The 17,732-nt window shown below is 40.9% G+C and overlaps 1 protein-coding gene across 2 annotated transcripts in view; it reads right to left on the bottom strand.

Moving 5' to 3' along the window:
* wdr36 (WD repeat domain 36) overlaps window positions 1-17,732 on the bottom strand; it is an 81,834-nt gene that overhangs the window by 39,469 nt on the left and 24,633 nt on the right. For both annotated transcript variants that reach the window (XR_004411330.1, XM_033017416.1), the window contains exons 11-14: window positions 11,836-11,919; window positions 11,367-11,521; window positions 4,401-4,515; window positions 1,919-2,084 (exon numbers count right to left, since the gene is read on the bottom strand). Coding sequence is in view for 1 of the 2 variants with exons in the window: in XM_033017416.1 (XP_032873307.1) it covers window positions 1,919-2,084; window positions 4,401-4,515; window positions 11,367-11,521; window positions 11,836-11,919 (520 nt within the window). In the remaining variant the exon portion in view is untranslated. The remainder of the gene's footprint in view (window positions 1-1,918; window positions 2,085-4,400; window positions 4,516-11,366; window positions 11,522-11,835; window positions 11,920-17,732) is intronic.

Raw genomic sequence — 17,732 nt, 5'->3', positions numbered from 1 at the left:
TGAAAGTACTAAAGCAAGCTGCCTTGCCTATGGTTTCGAAAAGTGCTAAAGCAAGGCGCCTTGCCTATGGTTTTGAAAGTGCTGAAGCAAGCTGCCTTGCCTAATGTTTTGAAAGTGCTGAAGCAAGCTGCCTTGCCTATGGTTTTGAAAGTGCTAAAGCAAGCTGCCTTGCCCAATTAGAGCTGCCTTGCCCAATTAGAGCTGCCTTGCCTAATTAGAGCTGCCTTGCCTAATTAGAGCTGCCTTGCCTAATTAGAGCTGCCTTGCCTAATTAGAGCTGCCTTGCCTTCTATATAATTAAAGTCTAATCTTGACCACTTCCTGTTTGCGCTTTATCTTGATTTTAGAAAAAACGCTACCACGTACGTCTGTGATTTTTGGCCATCTCACTCAGAGTCCCCCTCCGCTCATCAGGTGCTGAGGATTTTACCCATCGATTAAAAATAAAAGTTATTAGTGTTTAAAAAAAATGATGAGATTATCTCTCCATCATGCCATGAAGGCCACGCCCCTTCTGGTGGGAGGGACTATAAAACCTAGAAGTGTGGGCGTGGCTCAGTCTCTGCAAGATGGAGGGAGAGGTCACAACTCGCTGTCTTTAGTGGCCCTGCACCCTGCTTGAAATGGTATGAAACTGCACTTGAATTTGGTGCCCTTGCAATCTGCTTGAAATGGAAGTCCATCAGCCGTGAGTGAGTGAGCGACCAGCACAACAGGCTTGAGTGACTGAGCTGCCAGCCCAAGAATCCATTCGGCCCACAATGTCCATACTAGCCCTCTGGAAACCAGTCCCTTCAGCGCACAACACCCATACTAGCGCTCCAGAAAGCCCCCCCACCCCAACTGGCCACCAATATTGGAATTGGTGGAGAGGTGGAATATTGCGTTGTGGGACTAGCCCTCCCGTGTGATGCTAGGATCCAACGGGTCCCACTTAGTCTAGTTATCTATATACTTTTAAATTCAGCACCAGGCTCCTGTGTTCATCCTTTGATCACTTCAGCACAATTGCTATCGGCCCTGCAGCAGAAGCTCCCAGAGGGCCTCGTGGCAGCTGCCAAACCCCTATTGACAGGAGACCTGGCTCGCTTGCAGTGGAACCGGAGCTCACCTCGAGTGTGGCCAAGGCTCGTCTCCTGCTTGCTCTGAAGACCAGGAATCGGAGGGCACAGAGAGTGGGCAACGGACGTTGGAACAAAGAGCCAGTAAGAAAACTGGGAGTCAATTCTCACCCTCAATGTCGGCTGCGGGAGGTGCCAACCAGGTGCAGAAAGGCTGAAGGCCAGGAGAGATCAGAATGACAGTACGCTGGTGATCCGGAGGCGACTGCTGCAACGGGCCATTATGGCCAGCTGCAGCTGGGACTGTGAAAATGGCGACAAACCTAGTGACATTTGCATAAGGAATCGGTGGGCTGTTTCTATACATTTGGTACTTTGTCGGCGATTGTCCTTATGTACAGCAATAATCTTACTGATCTGTATGCAAAAAATTAATTTCACTGTATCTGGTCAACATGATAATAAAAAGAACCATTGAACCATTAAATCTGTTGGTGTTTTTGCTGTTACCTAGGCAGCTATATTATCCCCTCGATTTCAAAGGAGCCAGAGACCTGGGAAGGTCTGCAGAGGTTTGTGCTGCCCCACGACCAGATTGAATCCACCTGGAGCTCAACACTAATGATGGACTTTGGGACATGTGCAATGAAAAACAGCAAGCTTGATGGAAGCACCGGGACACTATGGAGATACAACTACTGGATAGGCTGCACAGACTATTTTAATCTTGCCACTTCATTGCCATTTTGTACGAGACAACGCATTTCCTTACCATTTTGTACGACACCACGAAAACAACGCATAATAAAATTACACGCAGAATTCAAGAAAATAATTGGAAAAGATGTATTGCCAACCTGTCTCTATGTAGCAAAATGGTGGCTGGTGATGAATCTAGTATTATTGTATAAACCAACTCCTTCGATTTAAACTTCCAAAACTTGACTTGTTTATCTCCACCAGCTGTGATAGTGAGCTGATTCAGTCCATCAACAGCGATTCCTCGTATTTGGCCATGATGAGCTGAAGAGATGAAATGGATTTGGAATTAATATTTTTGCAAGATCAATGGTTCTAATTATTTTTAAATTATTTGAGTTAAATTGTCAAGCATGCAGTGAGATGTTGAAATGTGATAAAAATACACCCAATTTAATTTCACCCTTTGCACTTCAATAGTTTTATACATTAATGCTGAATTTATTTATTTCAGATGTGCAAATCCACAGTTCGCATGTTTCACTCCATTTGCAACAGATTTCTAGAACAGTAAAGGTGAGAAGGGACTTATGCCCCTGATCATTTTCCATTAACTTCTTCTCAGAATACATGCAGGAAAGGGATGCGGATACATGTATGACAAGGAGATGCAATGCTGCTGAAAGTGACGGAGCCCATCAATCTGATTTTACAGACAAAAACAATGCAAGAAACAGGAAGAGGTCATTCTGTCCCTCATTTCTACTTGACCATTCAATAAGCTCTTGGCTGATCTTCAAACTCAGCATCCCGTTCCTGCATTGATCCCACATCCATAATGTTCTTAATATCCAAGAATCTTTTCACCACTTCCGTGAGTATAGTCACCCATCTCTGATGGGAAATTCTAAAGATTTATTGTCCTTTGGGAGAAGAAATGTCTCCTTATCTCTGCCCTTTGAAACCGTAAAACTTAGTTTAAACACCCTAGCCTGTGGGAGCATTATCCCTGCATCCACCTGTCAAAAGCCCCATTAAAACGTTGTGCAATTCACCTTTCATTCTTCTAAACTCAATATAGTCTGCTTAATCTTTCTTCCTGCACCAAAACCACCATGCCAAGGATGTTTTCAGCAATCTTCAGTGTATTACCACAATCGCACGCATCTCTCACCAAGGACATATGCAATGGGTGCAAATTATCACTAGTCTTCCATTTAAATCTTGAAACGATCATACTATCTAACATACCATCTGCTTTCCTAATTGCATGCTGTGCCTGTATTTTAACTGAGATTCAGTGCTGGGACATCCAGCTTTCTCTCAAAACCAACACCTTTTGAAACTCATTTAAAAGAGAATAAGTAATCATGGTGCCAGACCAAACATTTTTTGTGAGTGTACCCAAATTAGATACCCGTCTTTTGAAAGCAAAAATGTAAACATTAATGCATGTACAGGTAGTTCCGCTATATTGTATTTCTATCAAATGAATTGATTATATTATGTTAGATCGATTTGGGAACACCATCTGCATTGTGCGAGCCACATTGATTAGAGTACGGTTGCCATCGGGAAAACCACCAAATCTGTGCTTTGAAGACAAATACTGTTTATTCTTCTGTAACACGGCTTTCAACAATGCAACGTTTCTTAGGAACTCAACTATCGCATTATAGCAGAACTACCTCTACAACACACATCAAAATAATAAAACCAATTAATATGCTATTAATTCAAAGGGGACAATCTATTCAATTTAATAAATAGAAAAGCAATTCGAAGAACCTGCTTCAAAATCTCATTAAACCATCTGTCAAGATCAGGCAAAATCTCTGGTTTTATAATGAGACGAGAGAATTCCATTACATAGGTACACAATGGCAACTTTGCAAACGCAGCATTAAACGCAAATTCAGTGACGTAGATTTGGTTCACAGTCTGACATAGGCTAATCTTGGGAAATAGGCTAATTGAGATGGGACACTGGCCTGGTCTCAGTGCAGGTAACTACACATTGAACTCTCGCCTTGCACCTAATGTTCTTCCTATAGCCTCACAGTTTGCAACACCAATTCTTTTCTCTCACTCCTTTTGCCTTTTCACGTCTAGTCTTTGTGCAACTATGTGCCTATCATAAAAATCCTCATCTGCACTAACCTATTACATGCCAAGCTTTGTCATGCCCCTCCTCTCTTCCAGCTTTCTCCCACCCCCCTCCTGAAATCAGTCTGAAATTTGGAAAAGAGTCCCAACCCAAAACGTTACTTATCTATGTACTCCAGAGATGCTGCCTGATCTGCTGAGTTACTACAGCACTTAGTCTTCTTTTGTAAACCACCATCTGCAGTTACTTGTTTCTACTACTCAATGCAATTGCATTTTCCAGTCCTCAACTGGTCATCTGCGAGCGCACTTAGGTGGAGGAATGAAAAGATCAGGATCATGTTTTCTCCATAGACATTATCCACTATTCCATTATTTAGGTTCAGGTAAATCATGATTTGGGAAAGGTACAGGTGAATTACCAGCATCTATACAACAGGAGTAGGATCAGGAAGCACTGTGCTTCAGAAAGAACAGGAAAAAGTTGACAAACAAAATCCAGTTTAAATTAAAACTCCTCTACTTTATACTTACTCTCGTTTTTACCATACCGTCCTCTGTGGATGCCCGATTGCATATTATACACGTCCACATGGCCTGAAGAAAGGCCAACAAGAGCAAAATTTCCACAAGATGTCAGCTCCACAGCCTAAACAAAAAAATCAACAAAATTCTTTCAATGAATGGTCGGTATTGCTTTGAAATACATTCATGCAACAGCAAACTGCACAATAGAATTCTGAAAGCAAATACAGGATGCAGACATCCATCATTACACCCTTGCTCACTCAGGTTAGTTAATCTTCTTCGAAGTGTTCAGCAACTGATTTATATTTTGTAATTTCATCTCTGTTTAATTACATTTTTGAACATAATTAAACAAGGATGTCAATTTTCTGTTGTCACATACATTGTTGGCCTCCTACTCATGCCATATTCTTTATTCCAGTTGTTCCCCAACCCTCAACATCGTCAGCACTTCGTGTGGGCAACTATCATCCAAATGCACACAACCACCTTCACACTCAATGAGATCCAGGGCCATCAATGGATTGTGAACGTCTCACATACAATGGCCTCCATAATGTTTGGGACAAAGACTCATCATTTATTTATTTACCCCTGTACTCTACAATTTGAGATTTGTAAAAGAAAAAAAAAATCACATGTGGTTAAAGTGCACATTGTCAGATTTTAATACAGGCCATTTTTACACATTTTGGTTTCACCATGTTAAAATTACAGCAGTGTCCTCACATTTTAGGGCACCATAATGTTTGGAACACAGCAATGTCATGTACATGGAAGTAGTCATGTTTAGTATTTTGTTACAATCCTTTGCGTGCAATGATTGCTTGAAGTCTGCGATTCATGGACATCATCAGTTTCTGGGTGTCTTCTCTGGTGATGCTCTGCCAGGCCAGTATTGCAGCCACATTTAGCTTATGCTTGTTTTGGGGGCTAGTCCCCCTTCAGTTTTTTCTTCAGCATACAAAAGGCACGCTCAATTGGGTTCAGATCGTGTGATTGACTTGGCCACTCAAGAATGAACCATTTTTTAGCTTTGAAAAACTCCTTTGTCGCTTTAGCAGTATGTTTGGGATCATTGTCTTGCTGTAGAATGAACCGCCGGCCAATGAGTTTTGAGGCATTTGTTTGAACTTGAGCAGATAGGATGTGTCTGTTCAGGAAGTCTTCACGAACAGGATCTGTTCATGAAGTCTTCCGCGGACAGTGGTCATTGACAAATCCACACCTGACTTCTGAAGAGTGTTTCTGATTTATCGGAGAGGTATTTGGGGATTTTTCTTTATTATGGAGACTATTCTTCTGTCATCAGCTGTGGAGGCCTTCCTTGGCCTGCCAGTCCCTTTGCCATTAGTAAGCTCACCAGTGCTCTCTTTCTTCTTAATGACGTTCCAAACAGTTGATTTTGGTAGGCCTAAGGTTTGGCTGATGTCTAACAGTTTTATTCTTGTTTCTCAGTCTCAAATAGCTTCTGTGACTTTCATTGGCACAACTTTGGTCCTCATGTTGATAAACAGCAATAAAAGTTTCCAAAGGTGATGGAAAGACTGGAGGAAAGACGAGGTGCTGAGAGCTCTCTTGCATTAAGGAGACAATTAAACACACCTGAGCAATTAAACGCCTGTGAAGCCATGTGTCCCAAACATTATGGTGCCCTAAAATGGAGGACTATGTATAAACACTGCTGTAATTTCTACATCGTGAAACCAAAATGTATAAATATGGCCTTTAATAAAATCTGACAATGTGCACTGTAACCACATGTAATTTTTTCTATTACAAATCTCAAATTGTGGAGTACAGAGGCAATTAAATAAATGATGGATCTTTGCCTCAAACATTATGGAGGGCACTGTATATTCAGAAACACTGGGGTTCCCCAAAACAATTTTATTTTTAAACATATGTAAACTGCTTAGCATAATCACTTTAAAAATTAAATGAAAACACTAAAATAACTAACTTGGAAACATAAATAGAAGGTCTTTTTGGCCTTCGAATTGTGTTGACCTTGTGCTTGTGTTGACCCCTGCTTGTAAAAATACTTGGTAGGTTACAGTATTTGAGCTTGACTTACTTAATGTACATGGTATCCCCATAGTAAAACTATAAGAAATTAAACTATCTCATTGAAAGTTTGCAAGGAGATCAAATGAAATTTTACAATGAAAAAATTTAACAAAACAGATTAAACAGAAGGGTTTAAAGACTATTTTTTGCACGTTACCTCATGAAAAATATTGAAAATGAATTTCGAAATTATCAGGATATTTTCAACACATAATTACACAACATTAATAAATTGCATGTAATTCTTTCAAACTGTTTGAAAGAATTACATGCAATTTATTAATCTTGTGCAACTGTTTGAAAGAATAACTGGCACATTTTGGCAGGCGTTAAGGAATTTAAATAGCTCGAGGGGGACAAAAAGTAATTTGATAATATAAACAATCTTTTCTTGTAAATACATAAACATTTTTGTACTCAACAGGAATTAAAAAAATTATATCTTGTGTTTTGCCCGACTTCTTGTGACTGGATGTACTGACACTCCCTGTCTCCCTGATTTATGTTCCGTAAATCCTTATGCAAGTTACATAGAAAATAAGTGCAGGAGTAGGCCATTCGGCCCTTCGAGCCATGGTTAATCATCCAAAATCAGTACCCCATGCCGGTTTTTTCCCTATATCCCTGGATTCCCTTAGCCCCAAGAGCTAAATCTAACTCTCTCTTGAAAACATCCAGTGAATTAACTTCCCTGCCTTCTGTGGCAGAGAATTCCACAGATTCACAACTCTCTGGCTGAAAAAGTTTTTCCTCATCTCAGTCCTAAATTCTTGTCTTCTTGGTTTCTTGGTCCTCCAAAATATTCCAAATAGAATTTAAACTGGAGGTGGTGAAGGGAGGGCTTAAGCCAGAAAGGGTTATTGGGAAGAAAGAGCTACTTTAAATTTAGTTGCATCTGGTTGGGTAACTATAGTTGGGTGGAGATTATTCCATGCTTTAATTGTGCGAGGGAAGAACGAATTGCTGTATACATCTGTCTTTGTAGCTGGGATCACAAATTGGATCGAATGCCCTCGTCTGCTCCTAATTGGTTTGGGTTTGGTGTAGGTCTTGTAATCTATGTCGAGCTGACCATTTAACATTTTGTAAAAACAGGTCAAACGGTGAGCTTCACGTCTGTCTTGGAGAGGGTTCCACCCCAGAGAATTCAGAAGTTTGGTGACACTCGCTTCTCTCTCATAGATGTTATTAACAAATCGAGCTGCCTGTCTTTGGACACGTTCGATGGAAGAAATGTTTTTATTTGTGTATGGGTCCCATGCTGCAACTGCGTAGTCCAAATGAGGTCTAACGAGGGTGAGGTATAGCTTCTCCTTAACAGAAGTTGAACAATTATGAAAGTTGCGTCTCAGAAAGTTTAGGACACCTGTTGCTTTCACCGTTGCATGATAAGTCTGACCATTCCAACGCAGATCATTCTGCAATTTGATGGCAAGATACTTGGTTTGTTTGGATTCTTCAAGGGTGGCACCAAGTATATTGTAAGATGTTTCGCCTGGATTCCTCTTTCTGGTGACACGCATAGTTTCACATTTGGAAGGGTTGAACTGCATGCCCCATTGTTGTGACCACTCAACCATAGTATCGAGATCCTTTTGGAGAGCATCTTCATCATCAGCTGACTTAATTGGACGGTACAGCAAACAATCATCAGCGAATAGTCTGGTCGTACTTGCGACTTTTTCATGGATGTCATTTATGTAAAGCAAAAATAGGTGTGGGCCAAGTACTGTGCCCTGTGGTGTACCACTCAACACTGGATGCCAATTGGAGCTCTTTCCGTTCACACACACACGCTGAAGACGTTTTGTCAGGAAGCTGGAAATCCATCGTTTCGTGTTGGAACGAATACCATAGAAGTCAAGCTTCCGAAGCAGTCTCTGGTGTGGGATGACATCAAATGCTTTAGAAAAGTCCAGCACAACTAAATCCGTGATGACGTTACGAAATGGCCTACCCCTTATTCTTAAACTGTGATCCCTGGTTCTGGACTCCTGCAATTCTGGGAACATTTTTCCTGCATCTACCCTGTCCAATCTTCTAAGAATTTTATATGTTTCTATAAGATCCCCTCATCCTTCTAAATTCCAGCGAATACATGCCCAGTTCTTTCATCATGTCAGTCCCACCATCCTGGGAATTAACCTGGTGAACCCTCAATAGCAATTCTAATTCCTAATTCCTCAAATTAGGAGACCAAAATTGCACACAATACTCCAGGTGCGGTCTCACCAGGACCTCCTTGCTCCTAAACTCAAATCCTCTCACAATGAAGGCCAACATGTCATTGGCTTTCTTCACTGCCTGCTGTACCATAGATTTTACACGTCAGAATCACCATAAAACTTTGTAGAAACAAAGAACTGCAAATGCTGGCTAATACACAAAGTGACACAATGTAAATCAGCTTCCTTGGAGCACATGGATAGATGACATTTCGGGTTGGGTCCCTTCTTCAGACTGATCAGTCTACTGAATTCATAAGACCATAAGAGATAGTAGAATTAGGCCATTCAGCCCATCAAGTCTATTCCACCATTCAATCATGGCTGATCGATCTCTCCCTCCTAATCCCATTCTTCGGCCTTCTCCCCATAATCTCTGACACCCGTATTAATCAAGAATCTATCTATCTCTGTCTTAAACATATCCACTAACTTTGCCTCCATAAACATCTGTGGCAAAGAATTCTACAAATTCACCAACCTCTGACTAAAGAAATTCTGAGGCTATGACCTCTAGCCCGAGACTCTCCCACTAGTGGAAACATTCTCTCCACATCCACTCTATCCAAGCCTTTCACTATTCTGTATGTTTTAATGAGATCCCCCTCATTCTTCTAAACTCCAGCGAGTACAGGCCCAGTGCCGTCACGCTCACATACTCCAGCACTTTGTGTAATTTCACCTTAAAACTAGACCCCATTGCCACTGTATGCACCAGAGAGTCCTTCTTCACCATCTTCCTAACAGTCCGGTTGACGTGACGTTGTAGCCCCTGGCCGACAGCGCTTTCTTCAGAGTGCCGCCACCGACAGGACAAGCTCGGTCACTGTGGGGCTCCCTCCCCTCTCACCTGCTGCTGCTTCTTCCTGTCGGCCATCGCTTTGTCTGCTCCCACTTCTTCCTTCTACCCCGTAGTCGCCGACATCTTCCACAAGGTGGAAGGTGGAGGCGGCGGTAGAGAGGTAAGGGCAGAGCAGACAAAGCGGCAGAGCAGACAAAACGGCGACTGACAGAAAAACATCAACCGGACAGTGCAGCAACTACTGAAGGACTTGCTAGTGCACCTTGTGGAAGATGTCAGAGGCCCAGCCAGGAGTTGCTCTTAACCGCCTCACTCATACCCACTCGCCTTCCCAGTGTCACACAACAGTGGCTGAAACTGGAAGAGAAGCAACCCCGGGCTACGCTTTTATATCTATGAAGCGGACAGGAAGCCCTTGCCATCCACCCATTGCAATAACACAGGTCATTCAGGAAAGGGGACGACCTATCGTGAAATGTTTACGCAAGTACGAGGTTACATAATTCGCCTATTATGCAGGTCAGGGAGTGCCTGGATATGCATTTCTGTTCTTTGGATAAATGACAGAAAAAAGATTTACAGAACCAATGGTAGAATGAACAATTCATATACAACATTTATTCCTACTACTAAAGTGCATGACTGCACATTTTGCTATGCCATATTCCATCTCTCACATCTTTGCCCATTCTCCCAACATGTCAAAGTCCTTCTGCAGGCTCCCTGCTTCCTCTACATTACCTGCCCCTCCACCTACCTTTGTAATTATCCACAAACAAAGCCATCAATACCAACACCTAAATCATTAATATACAACATGAAAAGTAGCAGACCAAACATAGACCCCTGCGAAACATCATTAGTCACCAGCAGCCAACCAGAAAAGGCCCCCTTTATTCCCACTCTTTGCATTCTGCCATTCAGCCAATCTTCTATCCATGCTACTATCTTCTCTCGAATACCGTGGGCCCTCATCTTCTTTGGCAGCCGCATGTGCGGCACTTTATCAAAGGTCTTCTGAAAATCCAAGTGAACAATATATCCTTCGTCTCTCCTGCTATTTAATTCCTCAAAGAATTCCAACAGATTTGTCGCAAATGATCTCATCTTCACAAAGCTATGCTGACTATGACCTATTTTATCATGTGCTTTTAAGTACTCAGAAACCTCATCCTTAATAATGGACTAAAATCTCACCAACTACTAGCGAGTCTATAGTTTCCCCTATTTTATCTCACTCCCGTCTCGAACTATGGCATAACAGTTCCAATTTTCCAGTCCTCTATCACCACTCCCAAATGTAGCGATTCCTGAAAGATCACTACTAATGCCTCCACAATTTCTAAAGCTACCTCTTTCAGAATCCTGGGGTGTAGTCCATCTGGTCCAGGTGACTTATCCACCTCGAGACCTTTCGGCTTCCCAAGCACCGTCGCCTTAGTAATAGCAACTTCACTAACTTCTGCCCTCTGACTCTCTTGAATGTCTGGTCGGCTGCTGGTGTCTTCCGCTGTGAAGTCTGACACAAAAAACATTCAATTAATCCGCCATTTCTTTATTCCCTGTAAATACTTCTCCTAACTAATTTTCCAGCGGTCCAGTGTCCACTCTTGCCTCAATTTTAATCTTTATATATCTGAAGAAATAGCTAATCATATTAAAAGGCTGTAGTGGTCCATGTTATAGTATTGGGCCAGAGTCAGAATGAGAAATGATGAACACTGCACCAAATACAGTTTCTAATCACTATACAACATTATTATAGAAGATAAAGATAGAAAAAGGATTGTGCATGGTTTCCAGCTAAAATACTTGTACAAATCTATCTGTACAGAGTTCCAGGTGAACTGGAATAAATATTGTAAAAATACATACTGTGGCATAAACATTCTCGTTGTGCCCTTTCTTACATCTCCGAGGCTTTAATTTGAATGCTCCCATTGAACCTTTCTGGTAATTCCATGTTGTACTGAATTGACATCCTTGATGACATGCAACAATTCCATCCCAATAACTCTGGCGTGCGGTTTCTAACATGCAAATCCAAAATAAATTCATTAATCGCATTAGAAACGTATTCAAAGACAAAATTACATTTATGAACAAAATTTAGATGTAAAAAAAAAAAATCACCAAAACATTTAAACACCATTATTGATATTGATTTATTATCATCATGTGCACCAGTATGCAGTAAAACACCTTACAAGACATACATTGCTTGTTATACCTATTTGTCAACTAAATTAAATCTGGAAAAGGTGCAAGTCTAATATTCAAACATTCAAAGCCAATCACCCCATCCCAAGAAAAAGAAAAACAGTATTTGCATTGATGCAGTTACCTGAAGCAAAGTTAGTAATAGGAGGTAGTTTCATAAAAATGTAATTCAGCCCTTTCTTTTTAGATTTCTTTTTGTTCTTGCAACCTTGAAGCAGAGGGAAAGAACAAATGTTGTTACAAAAACTCTTCGCTGAACTTCTGAGAAAGAATATATTACTCAACTGCTATTTTCACTCATTCTTCCTTTCACACTCATCCATTATTTGACTAAGAGGCTTCATAATTAACGATTTATAATTGCAAATAAGTAGTCTTTCAGCCCATCAAAGAGGATCACCAATGGCTTGTACAAAATGGCTTGTACTAAATTTAGCTCCACCACCTCGTCAAAGGTCTATTCTAAATATTGATCACTGTCTGAAGAATATTTCCAACATCAGGACGGAAGAAGGGAATTTGACCCGAAACATCAACTGCCGCTCTTTTCAAAGTTTCTGCTTGATCTACTCAATTTTTCCTACTCCGTTTTTGGTTTTAATTTCCAATTCAAGTATCTGCAGTTGGATTTTACTTTGTGTTTACTCTGAAATGTTTGCTTCTTTGCCTTACACACTGTTTAAACCTGAAGTATTTTCGCATTGAATTCATTATTCTGTGTACCTTATTATATTCCACATTATTCCAGTCTATTACTTTTATGATCGAAAAGCAAAATTGTTGCACCGTGTACAAAACATAGGTCTACTGCAACTAGACACAAGTCAGGTAGATTTTCTCTACGTTTAGGCTTTGAACATTTGTTGGTTTATGGTTACCAGAACAAATACAGTGCTCGAGATGTATGACCAATGCCCAGTACAGATAATTGCAGCTTTCTCTAAATTATTCAGGCATAGTCTATTAAGCTCTTAAATCAATGTCTCCATTTATCACCATTTATCTACCAGTTCAGGTAGAGGTACATTTATGCAGACGTTAGATATTTTCCATTCATTAAACTTTTCAGCTTGATCTCTGCGGGAATTCCAATACTTATGCAACCCACTCAAAAATTGTATCACTTTACATTTCACACCTGAAATTTGATTAGAAAATGTCCACTCCTTGTATTGCACAATTACTTATTTCAAGAGACACTCTGTCAAAAATTTACATTTTCGAAACGGTAAGTTTTTAGAAATTCATACTGATAGTCATTAGGCCCCGTTGAATAATAGTTTCAGCAATTCTTTCCACATGTTTTTCATCCACTGTTCTGGATATCTGCACATTAAAATAAATACATTTTTTTCAACGGGGTCGAATGTCTATCTAAAAATTTCTAAAAACTTACAAGGTTCCTGCACAAGTGAAGGCAGGCAAATTTGAACATCTTCTGCCTACAATTACTTTGAAATAAATACCCTGGAACCCTCCTCCCTTTTCCTGGCATAATTCAAATAAAAGTAAACATCATTTTGTGGCATTTCCAACTTCCATCACTGATAGGTATTAACTTAGCTGGACTTCCCTCCCAAAATCTTATTTTAGTTTAGAGATACATGTATACAGGCCCATCCGCCCACTGAGACTGATAATATTGCCCATTTTAGTGTCTGATAAGGTGGAGCATTTATGCCTTTGCAAAACCTGTTTGGCATCTTTTTGCAAAAGCTGCAAGACCATGAGGTTTAAGAAGGAACTGCAGATGCTGGAAGATCGAAGGTACACAAAAATGCTGGAGAAACTCAGCGGGTGCAACAGCATCTATGGAGCGAAGGAAATGGGCGACGTTTCGGGCCGAAACCCTTCTTCAGACTGATGGGGGGTGGGGGGGAGAAGGAAGGAAAGACCATGAGGTTCATGGCTCCAGAATGTCTGATCATGCAAATACATGATCAGGATTGGTTGGGGGAATGGTATGTTATAATACCACTGTTAACTATGTTGCATGGTCTTTGCACTGTTATCTTGTGATTGGTTAAGGCAAGGGACATTGCCTGAATTGTTTATATTACCTGGTAAAATGTTTCTTTACTTAGGGAAACTGTCTTCCATTAGGAACTTTATGTAGAAACAATATAATTGGATATTTTGTGATTGGGTTAGGGAACTGTCAATTAACGTATTGTATGATCTTTATTTATGATTGGTTTGTCGGGGTTGCCTTCCCCATGTATTTCGCACCACGGGTATATAAGAGGGGACAGCACACGAGTCTGCGTTGATCTTCTGGGGGAGCACTTGGGACTGTGCTGACCTGCTGGAGGTGTCTATTCGCACGAGGCTGAAGGGCTTAGATGAGTAGAGACAAGGATCTGACCCGCTGTGTTGGTTAGGTATTGTATCGGGGTAGTGTTATTGTGATTGGAAATAAAGTTGGTTGAATCCAGTGCTCGACAGTGTTTTACTGAACCAGTCTAACAGGGTGAGAATAGGAGCAGAATTACAAGACAACCAACAATAGATCACTCGTTCAAACTAGTTTTTATGTTTTACGAGAGTTGCGTTCAAGCTGGTTGACCACATAGGGTCCGTCATCTCCAGTACCTCCCGGGCCCGAGGCCGCGGCGCCCAGGCGTGGAGACGCAAGCAGGCCTGTGCTGGCGGCCACAATGGCGGAGCCGCCGAGCAGCGCTGAGTGCCGAGCAGTGCGCTCTGGCTCTACCGCTGGCACAGCCGCGCACCTTCTGTGTCTGGGCATCACTGTCGGGATAGGGGTTGTCTATAGGCCGGGGCCGAGTGAGTGTGAGTATTTGAGCCACCACCTTCAGGACAGAGCCAAGGCAATGGTCCATAGGTACGCCATGTTCGTAAGCGCCCGTAACTAGGGGCCAGTGCTCCGGGTGGCATCCTCGAAGGGGCGGGATGGGGCCGGGATCCATGTGTACACGCGATAGATGTGGCCCGCCATCCGCTCACAGACATGCGTCCTGGCCCCTGTGCAGAACAAGGTTGCCGATCCCTGCTTTATGGAAAGGACTGAGTTATATATTCAATTTTACTATCTAGGTGGGTGTTTTTTAAAAAAACTAAAACTAGTTAAGAAAGCAAAATGTGAAGAGGATGTAAAGAATCTGCAAAGAGATACAAACAAGTTAAACGAGTAGGCAAGAAGATGACAGAGGGTATATTTTACTTGAAAGATTAAATTAATTATTTTAGTAAAATCTGAAAAACAACTCCCAAAATAATTCTGCTGGCTCTCGGTGCTTGTTGCTGACCTACAAAGTAATACAAAATATATTTTTGCTGATCCTGTATCAATTTCCTGACTGGAGGTATCTTCATTCAAACTAGCAACGACTTAGCACATGGAAACCCATTACTAAGGAGTGAAGGGAATGGTGGGGAGGTGGGGCAGAATCAGCTTCCCCATGTAGCAGGGCAAAGGCCGCAGACAGCAGCAGAATTAACAAGCTCATCAGGAAGTCTGGCTCCATCCCGGGAGTGGAGTTGGATTCGCTGGAGATTTACGCAATCTTGAACATGTTCACAAAAATATTAGGAAGAAATTAGGAAACTTTATGCTAATATGAAGACATAGGAAGTGACGAGCAAGTAAGCCTTGGTTCAATTTGGCCAGAGGAGGCACATGGTAGAGGTGTGAGGATACTTTTCTGATCAAACGTCTCTGACTAGTAGTGTACCGCAGGGATTGTTGCAGGAACCCTTACCGATTGTGATATATAGATATACACACATATACATATATATACACACACACACACTCCACCAAAACAGTACACAATAGCACTACAATTCTTGGCCCACCTTACTCACCATTGTCCCGGGGTGTCCGTTAGCCAAGTTTCATTCAGATTTATGCTATATTTTACAGGTTATTGACCCTTTAAACTTTACAAAAACAACATTTCAAACCACTTTTCCACTTGCCCTGCCGTCAGTCTACGTCACAATGACGATCCCAAATCTCAATTGGATCCCGAATCTCATTTACACAAAAAATTGCGATTTAAAAAGAAAATCAGTTTTACTCAAATTCTTCCATTTTCTTTCACAATGACGTTACAATGGGATCCCAAATCTCATTTACATTAAAAAATCGTGATTTTCAAAAAACTAAGTTTTAATCAAATTCTTCCGTTTTCATTAACAGCTAATATTGTGTTTAGGTTAGGTTAGGAATAGGGGACTGAAGAGGGAGTATGAGATATGTTCACATTGATCTTAAATTTTACAAGTTATTGTCATTTTCAACTTTAAAAACGTTGCAGTCACGCTCCCACTTGCCGGCCGTGCCTGCGCAGTTGGGCGAGGGTTGCCGTGACTCGCGTCACAATGGGGATCTCTGGCGTCATAAAAGTAACCCGCCATCCTCACTGCACAGTTTGGTGGAATATTGCGTTGGGGGAACGGGTCCCACTTTATTTATCTATTTATTTATTTAATTCTTTATTTCGAACAGAATAAAAGAATAAAAAGCAAGTGTGAAACAGCATACAAAAAACAAAACAAGAATATTTATAAAGTGTCATAAACAATATCTATAAATAAATGAAATCGTATGTGTCCGAAAAGGAGCAGGAAGAAGCCAAAGCTTATTAATTCCCACCCCTTATTCAACTGCTTATAATTATCTTATACAAATTTAGCAGCTATATGTACACCATATGTACACCAGCAGCTATATGTACACCAAATTATTTACATTTATACACTAATCAAATATTAACAAAGCCATACAAAAGAGAGAAAAAAAGAAAAAGAAAAGAAAAAACCCTCATATATTATACAGTATCTTAGTCATATATATACAACCCATCACCCTTCCCAATACAATCAGTATAACAAATATCCCACACAATCACCTATCCTCATCCCAATATCCTTTTAAACAAGTGTTTTTGTACATCTTTTTAAACTGAATTATGTTTGTGCTAAGTTTTATCTCCTGTTCCAGACCATTCCACAAATTCACACCACAGATTGCTATGCACATACTTTTAAGAGTTGTTCTGACATTGAGTTTTTTTAAATTATGTTCCCCTCTCATGATCTAGTTATATATTAATAACGTGGACATAAATGGAGGAGAGATGATTAGTAAATATTCAGATGACATGAAAACTGGTGTTGTTTTGGATAGCAAGAAAGGTTGGTTCCAACTACAGGAGATATAAATCACATGGAAAGTTACTTTAATGGAAAATGGAGCATTGGCAGATGAAATTTTATACCAACAAGTGTAAGGCAATGCATTCTGGGAAGTGAAATAGGGACAGGATATATACAGGGAGGCTGAGGAATGTTGATGAATAGCAGGATTTTGGGCTGCATGTCTATAGCTCCCGAAAAGCTACAGTATCAGCCGATAGGGTGGTGCAGATGGGATGTTTGCCGTGAAAGATCAGGGCATACAATATAGTGGAGAGGACATTACGTTGCAACTATCTAAAACATTGGTTCGACTGCACTTAGTCAATACAATACAATCAGTTTTATTCGTCACATTGCACATAAAGTGCAAGTGAAAAGAATTTGTCAGCGCACAGTATAGAAACAGGCCCTTCAGCCCAACTCATCTATACTGACCAAGTGGTCCCCTAAGCTAATCCAATTTGACTCATATACAGTACCTCTAAATCTTTCCTATCCCTGTATCTGTCCAAATGTCTTCCGAATGTTATCACGCCTGCCTCAACCACTTCATCTGGCTCATTCCATGTACCCACTGCCCTTTGTGGTTCCTATTAAATCTTTCGCCACTCACCTTTAACCTGTGCCCTTTAGTTCTTAAATCCCCAACCCTGGGATAAAGACGATGTGCATTCACCCTGACTCTGCCACTCATGATTTTATACACCTCTAAGATCACCCCTCAGGTTTCCTACTCTCCAAAAGCATAAAATCCTAACCTGCCCAACCTCCATAACTCAGTAGAGTCCTCACAACATCCTCATAAAGTTTCACTGCCATCTTTCCATCTCAACAGCATCTTTCCTTTAGCAGGGTGAA

This window comes from Amblyraja radiata, chromosome 3 (genome assembly GCF_010909765.2).
Source record: "Amblyraja radiata isolate CabotCenter1 chromosome 3, sAmbRad1.1.pri, whole genome shotgun sequence".
NCBI classification, from domain to species: domain Eukaryota; kingdom Metazoa; phylum Chordata; class Chondrichthyes; order Rajiformes; family Rajidae; genus Amblyraja; species Amblyraja radiata.
This window is presented reverse-complemented; position numbering and strand designations above follow the sequence as displayed.